The sequence below is a fragment of the Opisthocomus hoazin genome, chromosome 14, assembly GCF_030867145.1.
Source record: "Opisthocomus hoazin isolate bOpiHoa1 chromosome 14, bOpiHoa1.hap1, whole genome shotgun sequence".
Lineage (NCBI taxonomy): Eukaryota > Metazoa > Chordata > Aves > Opisthocomiformes > Opisthocomidae > Opisthocomus > Opisthocomus hoazin.
Genome location: NC_134427.1, coordinates 15,300,437 through 15,319,787, shown reverse-complemented (window position 1 = coordinate 15,319,787; position 19,351 = coordinate 15,300,437). Strand labels below are relative to the sequence as shown.

General features: G+C 45.0%; 1 protein-coding gene across 2 annotated transcripts in view; it reads right to left on the bottom strand.

The window, feature by feature from the left end:
* Nucleotides 1-19,351, bottom strand: part of MAMLD1 (mastermind like domain containing 1) — an 85,885-nt gene that overhangs the window by 18,014 nt on the left and 48,520 nt on the right. For both annotated transcript variants that reach the window (XM_075435353.1, XM_075435354.1), the window contains exon 2: nucleotides 16,463-18,163. In XM_075435353.1, the coding sequence (XP_075291468.1) occupies nucleotides 16,463-18,163 (1,701 nt within the window). The remainder of the gene's footprint in view (nucleotides 1-16,462; nucleotides 18,164-19,351) is intronic.

Here is a 19,351-nt window from a genome sequence, read left to right as displayed (position 1 = left end):
GTAAATCGTTAGGCATATTGTTTTAATTGCAGAGTTCTTTATACCCTGGAACTTGTTATTAACATAGGAAAAAATAGAACCTATTCTTACCCATAATTAAAGGGACTATAACGAGACTGCAAAAGCGTGGATGTCCCCAGCAGACCACCCCTCCTTTGTCAGCGGCGACTGGCATAGGGAGGAACATTAAACAGAGGCCCCGTCTTAAGCTACTTCAGCCAAGAGCTTCAGAGGGGTTGCTCCCAGTATGTGAACCCCAATTCCTGTGCTGAGCCTCCCCCCACCCCCAGCACCCTGCTCCTGCCTCTGCCCACGGACCTGGCACAAAGCACGGGTGCTTTGGGGAGAGGGGGCGGCAATCCCCCCCTTCCCGATCAGCAAACCCTTTCCGACCACGAGGCGCACGGATAGGACGCATCCAGGATTTGGCCCGGAGTTGCATAACCATCCTTGTTCAAATTCAGGATTAACAGGTTATATTTTCATTTGCGAGATTGTTATCTGCCCTGAGAAAGGTTTCCGATTTCACCAGCGCTAATCAGGACGCCACAATGGATTTCCGGACCCGGCAAGGAGGCTCAGGAGCCTTTGCAGCTTGTGGGGCCGGTTCTAACTCAAATCTAACTGGCAGAGCTATTGTAGGCTGCACATTGAACAGACTGGGAAAAAAAAAAAAAGTCACTTATATGCTACTGTACCTTATTTCTAAATCCATTTCTTACAGACACAAATCCCTCTGACCACCAAAGCACCAGGTAGCTGCGCTGCCTTTCCAGGAATGACAGCCTCCACCTCTCCAGTGGCCCTCAGCAAAGATCCCCACCACCGTTTCTTGCCTTGACAGCCTCCACCTCTCCAGTGGCCCTCAGCAAAGATCCCCACCACCGTTTCTTGCCTTCAAAGAAACGTGCCAAAAGCCTGCACCGGCGACCACCTGAAGCTCTGGTTTATGGTGTTAAGGGTATCATAAAAATTAAGCAGCACATACGCCCCGTATAAAGAGATTAGTGTGCCATGACAGCCCCGATCCACGTGGGGCTGCACGCCCCGCGTCGCGCGGCCGGCTCCCCGGGCATTTCACGTTTCAGTGCGATCAGCCAGACACGACACCCCGGCAGAGAAGTTGCAGTCGGCCTAGGAGGAGAGTCAAGTACGAAACTACTGATGCCGTAATTATAACTGGGAGGCCAAACAGGCTCCCGAGAGGGAGTATCTTTGTGGACAGAGAGGCGAAGGGCTCACTGACCACTGGCTGTACCAGATGAGTAAATCAGACCTGGGTTATAGCCGCCTTGTTCTCCCCCTGCCTCCACCCCCAAGGACTGTGTGAGTCAGTGGAACTGGAGGGAAAACACACACTCAGTTCTACAAGTGCAGAAATTAAAGAGACATCTACACAGCTTGCCTCTGGCGCTCGATACCAGCTGCAAAATTGGGTTAGCTTGACATTGCTGCTGGAGGTGACCGGAGCCGGGAAGGCTGGCTGAGCAGCAGGCAGACAGCAAAGCCCCTCTCTGCAAAGCAGGTGAGCTGAAAGCCGACTGCAGCCTCATTGCGGAAGCACGGAAACACGTTTTTAAATGTTTAAATCCAGGAGTGGAGTGAGAGCAATTAAGCAAACAAACTCTGTTTCCTGAAGAAACGCGAGGTTCAGGCAGTTTGGGAGTATGAGGTACACACAAACCTGCAGGTCTGGCCTGAGCCAGTTTTTGAGGGCCGGAGACCCCTGCAAGTTCTCCGAGGTTCAAAAAAATCTCTTCTGTTAACAGTCAGGTCAAGAACATTTCGGTGTGGTGGCTCTTTTGCCAGTGAGACCACCACCAAATCGACCCCAACCGACACTCACGCTGCCAGGCACTGGTCTGGGAGCTCCCCGTAAACGGTGTCACAGCTCCAGAGAGGAAATCTCACGTCTGGTAAACCCTGCTGCAGGGAGTGCCTCATCTCAGGGGGCTCCTTCGCAGGCGCTCCTGCTTGTCCGCTCGGAGGGGATGCCAGGACCCGCCAGCGATGCCACCCAGCTGCCTCTCCTGAGAGGGTGCCACCGAGACGTCTGCCTGTTGCTGCCCCGTCCCCTGTCCCAGCCTGCCAAAAAGTGGGGTATTTTTTTCCCTTAGTACCTTCCTTTCTCTCCCCATGTGCTGCTGGACTTGAGGGAAGGGTATGAAGGCTGATAAAAACGAGCCCAGAAACCCTCGACGCTTCTCCCCAAGTCGGCGAGGTTTCCCTGGGGCAAGAGCTGCGGCCGCCGCCGGGGTCAGCCGGGAGGAGGGAGAGGAGGGCAGGGGAGGGAGAAGGGGGAAAAATGAACAGCTGCAGAGCAATGAGGCCTGCCTCTCTGCCTTAGTGTCCAACGCAGGCCGGCAATCTAATTCCGCCTGGTGCCTCTCTTCCTTCAGCCGTCTGGTGCCTGCCTGGGATGCAGGAAAGTGGCCGTCTGACTGCCCACTTTGTCTCTCCAGCCAGAGGGGCCCTTCCCAGCCACAGTTTCCAAAGGAAAGAGATCTTGGCCGGCGGTGTCTCTTCTTTTCTGAGAAAAACATGCGCTGAATGTAGTGGCAGCGGCTTTATAACCCTCTACTGCCCTTCCTCAGCAAACAGCCAAAGTGGAGTCGGAGCAAGCAAATGACCCTGCTGGCTCCTCCGCTCGGCACTTGTCTCCCAGCACAATGAATCAATTAGCGGCCGATCATTACTGTGGTAACTGTATCTTTCCCAAGCAAGATTTTATATAGAGATAGACTAGGATGTTTTCTGCTCATTTCCTTCCCGTCATTCCAATCACGAACTCCTGTTAAAAATACAATGCATTTACAGGCTGTAATATCTGCAGGCGTGTGTTCCAGCTCCCCGGCCGCTCGGCTGGCCTTTTGTTTTCCGCACAGCGTAGGGATGGAGGAACAGCGATAAAGGGGAGCCTGCAGGGCAGCTGGGTTAGGAACTCAGGGCACACACAGAAGGCCATCTCATTCTCGTGCTCCTATATCAGGGATTACTTTAATTCCTTATTCCGGCCAACTGTTTTCAGTTTATAATCTAGGGGGCAGGACTCCTTCCAGCATGTCTCAGGGGGCACTTGTCCTGATATTTCTTCAGAAATTGGCAAAAATGTTTTATCTGGAAAATGTTGGTGCAGCAGGAAAAGCCTTTTGGTACCTGGTCAGAAGGAGAAAACACGCTCTGGTAGGAGAACAGAGTACACTTCAAGTTTACTTTCAGTTAAGTTTGACAGCAATCTAGGCAGCAGACAGGTACCCTCCCTCTTGCTTCACCAAGACAGAAACGGAAAACAACATGTATTTTAAAGGCAACTAGACAGCATTTCATCTTATGAAAAGCCTCAATACTGTTATCATAAGCAGAAAAAATATGAAACCACAGACAGACAGATTTTATTACAAAGTATGGAATTTGAAGAATCCTCTGTAAACTAAAGCACGGTGGTTTTATATATTGTGTAAACCTAGAATGGAGCAGCATACCCAAGTCAGGAGTCCCTTTCTAATCTTATCCTACACATGGTCCCTGATGTAGGTCACAGTTCTTTTTAAAATTAAAATTTATAGACATACAGCTATATGACACCTCTGTAGGAAAAAGCTCAAGACTCTGGACCGAGCACGAAATGGATATCTCCATTTCCCCCCTCACTGCCAATATTTTTTCTTAGTAAAAAAAGTTCTTATTAAATGGTCAGTTCTTCTCTTCTACTTTTCTTTTTTAAGAGTAAGATACAACATAAATAAATGTTGAAGATTTTAGACAAAGTCCTAAACTATGGGAAAACACCGGACTGTCTAGCAAAACTTTTTTCAGTTAAAGATTTACTCACATTTCAGGACCATCACACAGTCTATGGTGATATTATCAACACTTCTCTGTTCTTGCTGACCTTAAGCAATCTTAAATCATTAAATACATAATATTTTCCCATAGTAGAATGCCATTCACATTTCAGTTACAATAATTCACTTTAATGAGATAAGAACTTACAAATCCAATTACTCTGTTTCTTTTTGAGAGACATTAGCACAGTTTGGTCAACTGTAGAATCACAAGTAATGCCAGCAAGAGTCCAACACTGTTCCTGGAGAACTTGTAACTCCTGGTTACAATAAGAGGAATTTGAGATGTGTAAGGATTGCAAAATCAGATGTTAATCTCCAGCGAACAACACAGGTATGGGCAGTCTGCATTTTTGCCATAAGCAAACAAGAACCAACAAGACGATTAATGAGAGAAAACAGCCCCAGATTCTAACTGCACGTATAAACAGGCATTAAAACCAACTGTATTCCTTAAGTGAGTCATTACATCATAAAGAAAACTTTTACAAGAAACTCCACATTGTTTACAAATTTCCCATTTACATGTTTTTTTAATTCTCTCCTTCCCACTCATGACACGCGCATCGACCTCAGTAAAGAGAGCTGCCAGAGACAGAAACCTGAAGTTTCAATTACAAAACACAAAGTCATCAGTATCGACCCCGGCACCTTCGGCTCACAGGTTCTCCACTTTTTCTGCAGCCGAATAGCTAACGCCACCTAAACACAGACCTTCTTATCAAACGGAGATGAGATTGCCCAGCTTTCTCCCGGCACAGGGATGCGGGGGGCTGCTCTCCATCGCAGGCTGGCTCCGGGCGGTGGGAATGGCCGTGCTGCCTTCAGCACTACCCCGCTGCAGCGCTGGGCGCAGCGCTATCGCCCAGCCAAGGACGAGAAATACAGCAGGAATAGCTTAATTCCAGCTCTAAATGAGCTCAGCGGGGAATCTGAACAGTGAAGTCAATTGCCAGAATCTGCACTTTTCAACCTCGTTCTGCTTCTTTGATCAGCCCGAATTTTGAGCTACGGCGATTAATGGACTAATCGAGGGAGTCGCAGGGTATCTCTCGGGAGAAGAGGGAAGGGAGAAAAAAATAGCTCATCCTTCTTATGCATCTATTCTGCTAAATGCCACATTTCCATGTGGAAAACTCAAATGCCGCTGCAGAAAGTGTGCTGAGTGAGCTGGAAAGGAGGAGAGCAAGGGGGTTGTACGAAAGAAAAAAATAATGCTCGTCCAATCATTCATTCATTGCTTCAACGTGCCCTTCGAGCAATGGTAACAGAAAGCAGACGATCCAAACACAAGTGCCGTGTAAACTACCCTTCAATCCAGTACAATAACAGTTTATACTTAATAATGCCACAGAGTAGAGGAAATATTAACACATTTATTATGCAAAGAGCAGCTTCCAAAAGCCCTGAGTATTTAAGTACTGAGAGAAATGGATTTGTTTATGACAGGGATACATACTGCTGGCATCCCACCATAGTATGTCCTCGTATTTCTGGAAAGGGCAGAAACACATTAACATTAGCAGCCTGCAGTCTCCAAAGAAAAAGAGGGGGAGAAAGTATTTGTTAAGAATTTTTTTTTCTTCGTCATTTGCTTTTCTTATTCCTGTGCCCGAGAGGAGGGGGCAGCTTTTCCTCCTGCAAGGGGCAAAGTTTGCTTCTGGAATTCATGAGTGTAAAAAACAAACCCCAGAGGACTGCAAATAATCACTGGACTGATTAAAACATAAACTTACGCAAAGTTTGGCACATTTACAAAATGCTGGTACTAATCTCCAGAAAATAAAAACAGAAAAGCCAAAGATAATTCAAATGTAAACCTGAGCAAAGGTGGGAACGGTGCATGAAAGCTTCCACCTCTCTCTTTTTTGGTCGCAGCACTAATATGCCATTGCCAGGGATTACTGTGCCCTTCGCTGTATCCTTCTCCTCCACCTTTGGTCTTTCTTGAGCATACAAAGACATACAGACATGATTCACCCCGCTCTCAGAAATAATCCCATAGTCATCCTGGAATGACCTCCCACTGTGTAAATGTAGGTGTGTGTGTTTGAATCTTTACAAGATCAAGCTGTTAATGTCATGTCTTAGGCTGGGATATCATACTGTTTTGTCTACATTACAGGGCTTATCCTCCTTCTGGATCTCTTACCAATTCTGTAATGGGGAAAAATAGCTGGGCACAGCTTGTCCATAACCTGCATTCACATCTCTATCTGTCTGACACTTATTTAAGGTGTCATGTTTTCATCACTTCAATGAGAAATGTTAAATAATTTTGCCTGTCGTATAGAGAATTTTATTTATGCTAATGTATTTCCTGTCTTCTTCTTTTAACATTCCCATATGCAAAGGGCTAAGTTGTAATACAGGACTACTTTTTGTTAACAGTAGAGCTTTTAAGAACTACATGCTGACAATGATAGTATCTGCCTTTATATATGCTATAAAAATTTAAACTTAAAAATGTACATGTAATAGAGTGATTAGCCTTCAAAGCCCTAAGAAGAGCAGCTACGTTCTGATTGTGGATTTCTATCAGTTATTAGTGCTGGTTGCTTGAAATAGTCCAAAGTGCTCGAGACAGAAATACTACACGGCCAGCACGGCAGACTGACCTGCTTCCTAAACGGACAGAGTTTTGGAAGACAGCTCACACTAGTGTTTGGCTTGCAAACCTTAATGTTAACAGCTTTGATGGGCCTGCTTCTAATTTGTATTTAAGACCCATTACCTCTTCGTCTAAGCCATCTTCGTGAAACATCATTTGTTCTAGGGGGATATTTGCCACCCAGCGCAGCTCTGCAATGGCTATTAATTCACACCATTTTGCTCCCTCCTATATTAATCAGCAAACTGTGAATCATCCCAGTGTTTCCAGACTCGCAGATGTACGAGACAGCCACCAAGGCCAGTTCAGTTTCTCTCCCCATTCAGGCGCGGAGACAATATCGGTTCCTGTTTACAGCAGCGGCTTTGTTTTCCCCCACCCACACGCTGAAATTTCTCCAAAATGCCCAGAGAAAAAGAAAAAAGAGACTGAGTTCATTTTACCAGGAAAGTTATTTCTAGGTATTGCATCCGAAACAAAACATGTTTGTGCTTTTATTTTGTGTGCAGCGTTCACTGCAGCGAGGCAAAAATGACAGAGGAGCGGGGCAGCAGGGCAAAGTGCCTGGCTCGAGCCACCCCACCCCGCCGAACCGTGCCAGGCACATGAGTTAACATCATCTGGGGGACTCCCGCCTTTATTTGCTTGCTTTTTATTCTAATTGTCAAATTAGACTTGGGTTCTGTAAGTATTTCTGCCTTGTGGAATACGGACGGAATCTTAGACTACTGTGAGACAACACTAGGTGGAAATCACCCCAGAAGTCAAGGGTACAAAGCATGCTCTCACAGTATCACTGCACAAAGTATGAAATTTAATTCTTGATTTAAGGATCAAATCTGAGGTAGTAAGAAGGGCACGGTTTTAGGGAAGTGAGCACATTTTCTGAAAGCCGGGTTGCTTTTAGTTCAAAATAAGCTCCCCAAACCGTCACTTACTAAGAAGGAGACAGAAAATACAGACAACCAACAGCCCTATCTTCCACAAATGCGGGGAAAAAATGGAATTAAGATGTTCTGATATGAACGGGAATTTACAGCACAGATGAAATGAGTTGGGTCATGGAAACCATTTCCTCATCGCTATTCACCAGCATGTTGTGCCACAAACACACCTTTTAATTCTTAATAATTCTTAATTCTTCTTAATAAGAATTATGGGCGCACTGACTTGTAAGTGAGGACACAAGTAGTGTGTCTTACCCCTCACTAACCACTATTCACATCGTTATTTTTAGGAACGATACACAGCAGGAAGTTAAGGACATTTATTACAAAGCCAAAGAGTCCCCGAGTCTTCCCCTGGATCCCTCGGATGTTTGTAACCTCATTGCACAGCTGAGAAAAAATATACGTTCAAAACCTTTGGCTCAACTGCTTATAAATTAAAGATATCTGCATATGGATGGGGTTTTCTTGTGGTAACAAAGAAAGCAGAATGGGTTACTTGGAAAAAAAGAACGCAAGAAAATCTGCAGCTGGGGCGTGATTCAGCCGATGTTTCGCCCAGGAAAACTTGTGAATATTGCTACCAAGCTGCCTAGAAAACCCGAGAGAAACTGCCCACCTGGGCTGGCAGGATTGCAGTGGGTTTGGTACAAATGCCTGTCAGAATACGGTTTCCCATCAATCGAATCAGACCCTTTTTAGCACGACCGCACCACTTTCCCTACAGCTTTGAGGGAAGAGGTCCTCTCCCACCCACCGCTGCAGAGCAGAAGGAAACAACTGTCTGTTGCTCAAAGCTCAAAACCACAGGCACAAGGGGTGTTTTTAGAGTTAATGCAGAACCTCTGTGCGACGGCACGCTCTCCTCCGCTCACCCCGCGGCTGCAGGGCCCTGCCGGGAGCGGGACAGGGCGACACAGCACCGACACACAGCGTGTGCGCTGGGCACCAGGAAACTCCTGGAAAGCAGCCCGCCAGCACCGTATCCTACATTTCTCTGGGATAAGTCACATTTCCACCTACATGTTCACAGTACTTAAGTACTACTTCTCGTCTTTCTCCACCGAAAACCTGGGCAAGACCATGTCAGCCCACACACTCCATCGTCCTGCAGGTAATGAAGAGAAATACTTTCCTGAACGCCTCCCAGCACCCCTCGCTGGCGTTTATAATGCCACCCCAGTCTCTTTTCTCTCTCCAAATGGATTTTAATTTGTCCAGCATGAGATGCCCGTAGAGTTATCTGTGTCCTAAGTGCTAAATTGCTGGCAGAACACCTTCCATTTTATTAAACAGGTCATAACTAAGGGAAAGACCTGGGTGGATTGAGGAAAGTGCTGCAGCTTTGATGTAGTTTCCACATTAATTTCAGATGCGAAAGGAGGGTGATGGTGGGTGTGGGGGAGGATGCTCCTTACATGGTGTTCAGAAGGATATGGTCTATTTACAAGCTGCTTCTCTTCAGATTGCTTCCCCTAATGATGTGCTATGTGGTGTCCAAAAGTGCTTTCAGCACATAAGATAGCAAAACTGGAAGCAATGATGAGTGCATTAGGCAGAGCCGCTAGAAGTATCAATGCCTGTAAACATCTTAAAATGCAAGCCAAAGAACTGGGAAGGTGAAGACATGGCTACAAGGGCTCTGCTACAACAGGGAAATGCTTTGAAATACCTGTTATCTAACAGAGGACAACACACGTGATTTAGAAACACTGCAAAAGAGCAATGGGCTAAGAAGATCAGATGTGAACGAAGTTTTTAATCTCAATTACTGCTCTTCTGAAATGTTGTATTACTGTGGGCATGTTGAGGTCAAACACCCCATTTCTTTCCACAAGTTTACTCCTTATTTTCCAAAACTTATTTTACATGATTTATTTGCAGGGGAGGGAGGGGAAGGGAGAAGATGGCAGCCCAATAGTTTCAGTCAAGCTCCTTTCCGACTCTTGAAAGAAGGAAGGGGAGAATCTTCAAGTTTGATAAAAAATATCAACTCAGTTGCAAGTGCATGGATAAATAAATTCAGAAATGACCATTCAAGATGATGTTTTTACATCTGTGGAGAGGGCAAACTCCAGGCTCAGCCTTATTGCTCTCTGTAATCCAGATTCATCACCAGCTTCCTTTATTCACCTATTCAAAGGCACTTAATTAGCTGAAGGACTTGTTGCTTTGCCTTCAAAAGCTCTCCAATCCCTCAAAGGCTTTGCCTCGGTATTGTGCTACTGTTGCCCTTTGAAATCAAATCTGGTTTTCTTCTCCACAGCATTAGTAAAAGAAAAAAAAAGTAGTATTTTAAAAACTTTTTCCAGAGACAAAGAAATGGAAGGGAAGGGAAGGGAAGGGGAGGGGAGGGGAGGGGAGGGGAGGGGAGGGGAGGGGAGGGGAGGGGAGGGGAGGGGAGGGGAGGGGAGAGGAGAGGAGAGGAGAGGAGAGGAGAGGAGAGGAGAGGAGAAGAGAAGAGAAGAGAAGAGAAGAGAAGAGAAGAGAAGAGAAGAAAAGAAAAGAAAAGAAAAGAAAAGAAAAGAAAAGAAAAGAAAAGAAAAGAAAAGAAAAGAAAAGAAAAGAAAAGAAAAGAAAAGAAAAGAAAAGAAAAGAAAAGAAAAGAAAAGAAAAGAAAAGAAAAGAAAAGAAAAGAAAAGAGAAAAGAGAAGAAAAGAGAAGAAAAGAGAAGAAAAGAGAAGAAAAGAGAAGAAAAGAAAAGAAAAGAAAAGAAAAGAAAAGAAAAGAAAAGAAAAAAGAAAAGAAAAGAGAAGAAAAGAAAAGAAAAGAGAAGAAAAGAGAAGAAAAGAAAAGAGAAGAAAAGAGAAGAAAAGAAAAGGAAAGAAAAGGAAAGAAAAGGAAAGAAAAGGAAAGAAAAGGAAAGAAAAGGAAAGAAAAAAAGGAAAGAAAAGAAAAGAAAAGAAAAGAAAAGAAAAGAAAAGAAAAGAAAAGAAAAGAAAAGAAAAGAAAAGAAAAGAAAAGAAAAGAAAAGAAAAGAAAAGAAAAGAAAAGAAAAGAAAAGAAAAGAAAAGAAAAGAAAAGAGAAAAGAGAAGAAAAGAGAAGAAAAGAGAAGAAAAGAGAAGAAAAGAAAAGAAAAGAAAAGAAAAGAAAAAAGAAAAGAAAAGAGAAGAAAAGAAAAGAAAAGAGAAGAAAAGAGAAGAAAAGAAAAGAGAAGAAAAGAGAAGAAAAGAAAAGGAAAGAAAAGGAAAGAAAAGGAAAGAAAAGGAAAGAAAAGGAAAGAAAAGGAAAGAAAAAAAGGAAAGAAAAGAAAAGAAAAGAAAAGAAAAGAAAAGAAAAGAAAAGAAAAGAAAAGAAAAGAAAAGAAAAGAAAAGAAAAGAAAAGAAAAGAAAAGAAAAGAAAAGAAAAGAAAAGAAAAGAAAAGAAAAGAAAAGAAAAGAAAAGAAAAAAGAAAAGAAAAGAAAAGGAGAAAAGGGAGGGGGAAATACCGGCAGAACTTCATTCAAAGTGGCTTTTAAGTTTGACAGGGAAAGAAAAAGGAGGAGGGGGGTTGAAACTGCAGATGAAATCTGGCCAGTACTTTTGGTCTTCTTAATAATACATGATACCATAGTTGTTTTATGTCTTAGAAGACTCTTTGTAACATCTCCGAAATCCCAGATAAAACATGATTACTCCCTGTACTTACAAGAGGACTGTATGTACTCGGATGTTGTGCGCTCTCTGCTTTAAATATGCTTAAAATGCTTAAAAATACAGTGCTGCTGAACCAGAACAGTCTCACCTAACAGTTACGGTGTGCTGACTTTCTGTGGGCAGAAATAACTCCACACAACATAGGACACCCAGGAATCAGTCCGTGACAGTAACATTTCTGTTTATATTAATAAAAGCTGTATTTGGTATTCTATTATGCTTATTTAACCTTTGATATCTAAGCTCTGGGTCAGTTTGCTCTTTATAACAGTGCATTTCTTCTTTAGTTTTGTTTCTATATTTAGAGAACTCATGCTCAGAAACAAGATTTTTTGCTTCTCTCTCCCCCCCCCCCCCCCCCCCCCCCCCGGTATATTTAATCTAGCTCAGGGGTTTTGGAGTTTCTCTGCAACCTATAATTTACTCTGCCAACTCAGATACTGTATTGCTGCTTTTACCACAGTTAAAGAAACACTGTCAAGTCCTTTGCAAGGGTTTTTTAGTCTTCAGCATGTTCTTCGCTATCTCATATGCAGTCCACATGTAGTAAAATATAGCCATTTTTTACTGTAAATAATATTATTTTTCTCTCTGTTTCTTCTCCTATCATTTTTCCTCTTCCATCATTTTTGGCAGTGGAGCTGAAACAAATCTACCCGTCACCAACAAGCCAGCCTACAACTAGCTGGATGTCAGCAGGAATGCGGAGAGCTCTAAGAATAGCACATTTGGTTCCTCCAGCGCCCGTGGAGCTCAGGACCGCACAGTGTGTCCCACCCAAACAATGGCTATTTATTAGCTCCGGCCCCCCAACACAACAAGCTTGGAAGCTGGGTTCTGGCTTTCAGCATTTCACACACAGAGCGGTGGGCAATGCTGCCCTCATCCCCGAGGCTCTCAAACTTTAACGAGGACAAACGTGGGCTTGGAAAAGGAACGGCCACCCAAAGGGATTCTTTGATTCCAGCCTGACTTAAACAGCGAAGATCGCGGGCTGATTTTCCTGCCTTCAGGGGAATCCCTCCTTTCCCCTCCCAGAGACCAGTGTCTGTTCTTGGATCGGCGGGAGGCAAAGAGCAGCTCCTCTGGAAGCGGCGGGGTTGTACTAGTATTGCTGAAGGCAGAATTGGGCCCACTATATCTGACATGCCAGAATAGCGAGATCTGCAAGTACAAACTGTACTTAGACATGAAAATCAGGGAGATGCCGAGCTATTCAACCTGCCTGGGCAAATGCAGCTTTTCATGCACCCAGAAACAGCCAATAAAGTCAAGTGGCTAAGCTTAAGCCCCAAAAAGAGTGTGTGATCGTTTTGGAGACCATCTCTGACTCTCTGGCATTTACTACCATCTTTATGTCATGGATTTACGAGCCCAGACTTTTGAGTATAATTTCACTCAGCAAGCATCAGTCCTACGCGAGTAAAACGAAAACCTGCACAGATCCACGAGAGCAATGTGAGCACCACCAGGCTTTGCAATACCGCACAACGCAAGCCGTCAGTGCCTCGATCGATATCCGTCAACGCTCGACAATAAAGACGTAGTGCTTCAGATGGGAAAAGATTAGTCCTTATCAGATTTACCAGTTGTCCGGGCAGTACAGGATCTGGGATGCAAACTGATTACGCTTAAGAGATATATCATTAAGTAGAAAAATGGTAGAGCTGGGAGGCCCCAGCAGTAACCCGGCTTTCGGAATGTGGAGTCTTTGCTCTAATATGCGTTAAAACAACAGCAAAAAGCTCGCTCTGGGTCTGTGTCCCAGCCACTGCTCTCTGCCCCACGTTGCTCTGCTGGCTACAAGGATCAGATTTCATGGTTTATTGTTCTGCCTCCAACTGGCCACCATCCACATTCTGCTCCTGGACAAAGCTGCACCTCTTGCTCAAAAGAAGAAAGCACTATGCCTTCTTTTTGTAAATTTTAGTCACATTTACAAACACACACTCAGAGTAAGGGGATGACTTTTAAACACTAAACAGCATTCCAGGGAATGCCGTTTTCTTCAAGCAAATTTCTTTGAATGAGGCTAAAAAGGGCAATTTACCAGCACAAGGCTACTAATTTTGGAAGATGCAGAAGTTGTCTCCCCTGTCTTCTGAATCTGTAACATTTTGCCTTTTAATGAAACAACTGCTCTCTGCTTGAAGAGTCCTGTTCATCACCTGCCTCCAGAGAGAGTTGGCACCGAGATTCTGCAAAGCTCAAATTCAGCTCTCAGGTACACTGTTGGAAATGCAAACCACAGTCACTGAAGCTACTTCGCTACAACGGAGTAAAACTGGTACACAGCAGGTCGGGATCAAAATTCCAGTATCACTGTTTCCATGTAAGTAGGAAATCTATTGCAGACAAATAACACATCTACATGCTAGATTCAAAGACACGTGGCAAGTATCCCAAAATGTCAAGGTTTCCTACCTAGAACATTTTTTCCATCTCATTTTTATTTTAATTCAGCACTCAGGATCCATTTTCTTCTATGAGATTCGCAGTAAAGTTATCAAAACCTAACAAAATGTTCCACTCCTGAACATCCACCATCTTTCTTCGGCAGCTCAACAGACTGTAAAGCTGAAGCACTGTCATCTGGTGTGTAATTATTGTAATAAGTCTTGTAAAATGAGAGAGGCACCATAAGCCTACCTAGCTAGTCTGAAAATGTAAAATGCTCATCACCTGTAATCGTCGCCTTAACTGTCCTTGATCTTTACTGATAGCTGCCAGATTATAACAGCTCTCTCTCTGACAGTGTGAATCGGCTAAAAGCGCAGCACAGGCAGAGCAGTAGGGAAGTTGCTGGGAAAGGGGCTATTTTGGCCAACTATAGAGGCTCACTGCAGGAATTTTTCTCCCCCCACCCCGTTGTTTTTTGGCTAATCAGTGACGTAGGGGGTTCGGAGGTGTAAGATGAAAATGCAGAGCAGGGAAAACTAGGGCACAGTAAACCTCAGGAATCCAGCAGGGACGCGGCAACTCCACACACCCAGCCGGGAGCCAGGAAAAAAAATACATGCTCAAAGGTTATGGACACACGATCAAAAGCAATCATGTTACCGCAGTTAACAACTTACCAGCCATCATCCGAGACGCAGTAAAACACCGTGGATGTATTCTTCACCCACACTGCCTCCGGAGTGGAACATCCAACGGGCAGTAACTCCTGAAGCTGCAGCAGCTTACTCACTTTCCATCGTACGTCCATTCATACTCCTAGATCCAGGGCAGCAAGACCCTCTACTCTGTGTTTAATTTGGGTCTCACTGAACACAAACAGGGTCCTCACGTGCTTAAAGCAACGTGATTGCTGCCGGCCTTTGTTGAATTAGGGGCGTTCTATTGATAACCCTTTAAAGCGAGCTATATACCCCTTATCACTACATGTTCTATATTTGGATAAGGAAATTCAGCAAGTCACCAGTCCTTCCCAGCTGTCTGTTTTAAGTTGCTGTATCGAAGCAAGGGAGTACTGAGCACGCACAACTTGGAAAAGAGTGAGTCGATCCTAAAGTGGCACAGTGGAAATGCACCTCATTGATTTACCACGAGCAGCTGACATTTAGTACCTGTCCCCTTATTTCTCATTGCTATCACAGGACAAGGTTACACCAAGTCACCCACGTGGAAGAAATCCACCTCTATAAGAACCCGTCACCTCGCAGGGCAGAAGAGCACAGAAACCCAGGCTCTGGAGTGCATTCCCCAGCTAAGCACCACGCTCTCAAGCGGATCACAGAATCACAGAATGGTAGGGGTTGGAAGGGACCTCTGTGGGTCATCTAGTCCAACCCCCCCTGCCCAAGCAGGGTCACCTACAGCAGGCTGCACAGCACCGCGTCCAGGTGGGTCTTGAATATCTCCAGAGAAGGAGACTCCACAACCTCCCTGGGCAGCCTGTTCCAGGGCTTTGCCACCCTCAAAGTAAAGAAGTTCTTCCTCATGTTCAGACGGAACTTCCTCTGCTTCAGTTTGTGCCCACTGCCCCTTGTCCTGTTGCTGGGCACCACTGAAAAGAGTCTGGCCCAATCCTCCTGACACCCACCCTTCAGATATTTGTAAGCATATATTAGGTCCCCTCACAGCCTTCTCTTCTTCAGGCTGAACAAGTCCAGCTCCCTCAGCCTTTCCCCAGATGCTCCAGTCCCCTCACCATCCTCATAGTCCTCCGCTGGACTCTCTCCAGTAGTTCCTCATCTTTCTTGAACTGGGGAGCCCAGAACTGGACAGAGTACTCCAGATGGGGCATCTCTAGGGCATAGTAGAGGGGAAGCAGAACCTCCCTCGATCTGCTGGCAACACTCCTCTTAATGCATCCCAGGATCCCATTGGCCTTCTTGGCAACAAGGGCACACTGCTGGCTCAGTCCTGGATCCTAGCAGAGCTCAGTGCTGGATCCCAGCAGAGCTTCAGAGGTCACCCTCTAGTTTGCGGGGCAAGAAGCGTTTTGTCCTTCTTGAGGAGCTGATGGAGCGCCTGCATGCACAGCTAAGCAGCTTGAAGGATTCTGCTTCCAAAGTATAGGTTCAGCCTAACAAGGTACTCAGCTTTGGTGGTGAGGTTCAATCTGTTTCCTACTATTCTTCCTAACAAAAAGATAGCTATGTATTCCTCACACCCAGGCTGCTCTCCAGCCGAGTCCCCAAGCCCTTCCTTGCTCTGAAGTCCCCGTTCACAGTAAATCTCTCTGATCTGGGGTAGTAGCAGACAGTGCTTTGCGCCGCTCCTCCAGTCGCAGGAAGAAGGTTGCTGGAAAGAAGTCAGGGCTGTGTCTCACTCCTGCCAGCTGCATTTTTGCATTTACCAGCCGGGCTGGTATTGCAGATCAACCAAGGGTGGGGAATGGCCCTCACCCAATGCAGGGCATTGCTTCGGGCACATGCCGCTAACAGGTATTTCAAGTCTGCCTCTTTGCTGCTCGGGAGCTGCACTGTTTGACCTGCTGTCCATGAAGGAGTCATACTTTAACTTCATTTCTCACCCCACCTGATCTTTTCTAGCCTCAGAAGCATAACACAGAGATGAACTCGTTGAAAGGCACTGAGAAAAAAAATATATATTCCCACTAAAAAGATTATGGGAAACATGGGAACATTTCTACAGCTTACAATACAAACTAAATAAGAATACCACCTATACACGTAAAAATAATTTATTTTAGAGGTATGAGATGTGTTTTGCCTAATAGCATAAAGTTCTCCACTGGGCTAGAAGAGACATTGCATGCTGGAATTACAGTACATTTCAAGTAAGAACTTGTGATAGCACCAGGGTGTTGTTACTGCCTTGTCCTTGTATACGCTGTGCACACCCCAGAAGTTTAGCGACGTCGCATTTTAAACACAAAGGAAAGTAAAAATAAGAAAACAAATGACTCCATGTTTTCACATAAGCCCTCTAAGACAGAAGAGACGTTCTCACCTGTCTGCTTTGAGATGGCAGCGTGGCAGGCTGCATGTGCCTCTGCATCCGATGCGGCTGTATCAGCTGTCGGAACTGCTGCTGGAGGAACTGGCTGTTGTTGGCCTGCTGGGACGGCTGCGCGGTGGCTGGAGACTGCTGCTGCTGCTGGAGATAGTGAAGGAGAGACTGCTGCCCTTGTCCTGCTGTCAGGGGTGACATCTTCTGAGCAGCTGACTCGGAGGCAAAGTGAGACAACGGTTTGGTGTTGTTGAAAGAAAACTGGTCTTGGCTAACGGGGCTCTCATTCACCAGACCTGGCTGTAAGCTACTGGATGGCTGTTGCATAATTACGTTCATGTTTTTGGACTGGTTTGTAGTCATTGATTTAAAAAGCGAGCTCTGCATACTTGTGGGGTTGCTGGTGGGAGTGATGCTGGAGATTAATGTACCTTGAGGACTGAAGGGCTGCTGATGCAGAGCTGGGCTTGACAGCTTTTCTGGCCTGTATGGCGGCGAAGGTCCAGTATTTGTGGAGGCCATGCTGGCAACCAAGTTGTTCTGTGGACTTTTGATGTTGTTGGCTGGTAAACTGGCTGCCGTCAGGGTGGGCAGCATGGAGCTCTGCGGGCTGAAGGGCTGCTGGTTCAGAGCTGGACTGGAGAGCTTCTCAGACCCATAAGGAGGAGAGGGCCCGTTGGACGGGGTGCTGCTGGAAGTCATGCTTGAAAGCAGAGTGTTTTGAGGACTCTGGATGTTGTTTCCTGGTAAATTATTAGCAGGCATGCCAGACACCATAACATTTTGAGGACTGAAAGGTTGATGGTGTGGGGATGATCCTGCCCGGTAAGGCGGAGAGAGACCAGGAGGAGACATAGTTGGCCAGCTGGGACCCTGCACTTGTTGCTTAGTAGTAGACACCTGCTTGCTAGCTGCCAGCTGCTTTAGCTGCTGAGCGTGCCAGTTGGAGCCAGGTATGTTGGGTAGGGGTACCGGCAGCATAGGTGGTGGCTGGTTCTTGCTCTGCGCTGCTGTAGAGATGGGCGATGCAGCAGGTTTGTTTGAGGGAGGAACTGGGAAGTTAGCTCCAGCAGATGATGGTCTCATCTGAGGAGATCCTCCACTGGTCGGATTGCAGCCCGGAGAAAAGTCTTTGTTAGTAACATGGTTCTCCAAGTGGGAAGTCTGTGGGGAGGACTTTGGAGTGGTGCTTATGCTTGGTTGAGAATGACTCAGCCCAAGTGGCTCTTCAGTCTTGCTGCACAAAATCTTCTCCAGATCCAGGTCATTGGGAGAAGGATCAGGCATTTTCGTCAGCTCCTCCAATAGATCTTGCAGCTCTTGGTCCACAGACTGCAAGCTGTTTCCTTTCTCATCATAGTGGACAATGTTGTTGTTTTGCCCTCCTATTGACCCCTTCTGATTTATTTCTGTGTTGGGTGGCACTGAAAATGGGGAACCCATGCCACCGCCATTCATGTGGTTGCTCTCGAGGAGCACTGAGTGACCTGCAACTCCCAGGGAAGGAGCGCTGTGACTGCTGGAGAATGGAGAACTTTGCATTTCTGGACACGCCACATTGGGATTGGCACCTTGGCCCATGGCGAGGTTTACGTCATCAAGACAAAGTCTTTTACTGTCATTTGGGAAAATGACGTCAGGCACACCGCTGGAGGCAGGAGAGCTATCATCTTCCAGTTTTCTTTTAATGGATCCCTGTAACTGGGAAAATAAAAAAGGAAGAAGAAAGGATCCGTTATTGACCTTATTCTAACATGTTCTGAAGCTCCATACTGTAACACTGGGTTGGAGATACAGAAAATTAAATCATACAATTAAAAAATCAATCCTGTGAGACAAATTCAATCAGGATTTAAGTGGGTGCAACTTCAGTGAAATCAAAAGAGTTACAGTCAGACAAAGGCTGAATCTCACATGTTGGCCTTAAAACAGATGTTAAAGCTATAAAATACTGTCTGTCATGTGAGATGTAATACAAGTTTTTAAAATAGTTGGTACCCTTTCAATTAAGACATTATACTCCCTGAGTAACAAACACGCCAGCGTTTTTATGGTAACATTTTTTTGGTCTAAACAATGGCAGATCTGAATGAAACCCTGGACTGAATTTAGTGACCTTCTGCCAGTGACTCAGATTAAATTCAGACCTGAAACAACTAAATAGTTTTACATTCTTTATAGGCAGAACATCTGAAGTCACTGGTATACTTTCCAAACAAACCAAACCAAAACAAATTCTGGACTACCTATCTAAACAAACTTTCAAGCTTCCTAATCACAGATGTTTTAGATTTCAGAAACCAGTAAATAACAGCTAAACCTCTTAATTTTTGTTTATTCTTCTAAATCTAAGGCAGTGTGGGCTTTCTTCTTTTGAAGGATTGAGACTCATTCATAAAAACAGAAGTGTTTTCAAGACACAATTATATAAATATCTTGATATACAAGAAATGGTAGAGTTATAAATCCACAAATCTTCGGGAAAAACACCTGCCTTATAGATATAAAGAAAGTGAAACTGAAAATAACGCATCTGATGCTAATTCATCGTGATATCTCTTCCAAACGTAATCATCTGTGGCTTTCAATTTTAACAAGCATGACCTGTATGTCACAGGACTAATCAGACATTAACATTGCTGCTTCAAGTTAAGGGCAATACGCGTTATGTCCTTGTTTATCAATAGAGGAACGTAGCATTTAGAAAAGTATCTAATCAGCAACGGGAAAAACACAGAAAGGCACTGCTCCTCTAAGCTGGTTCCCAGCAAAGCCTCTCCCAGCCCTGGCCTACAGTTGCAAGTGCTGCCAGTCATCTAGTACCATGAAAAAAATTCACATGTAATAGCAGGTCACATCACCAGAAAGGCCCCACCACCTAACCCCAGT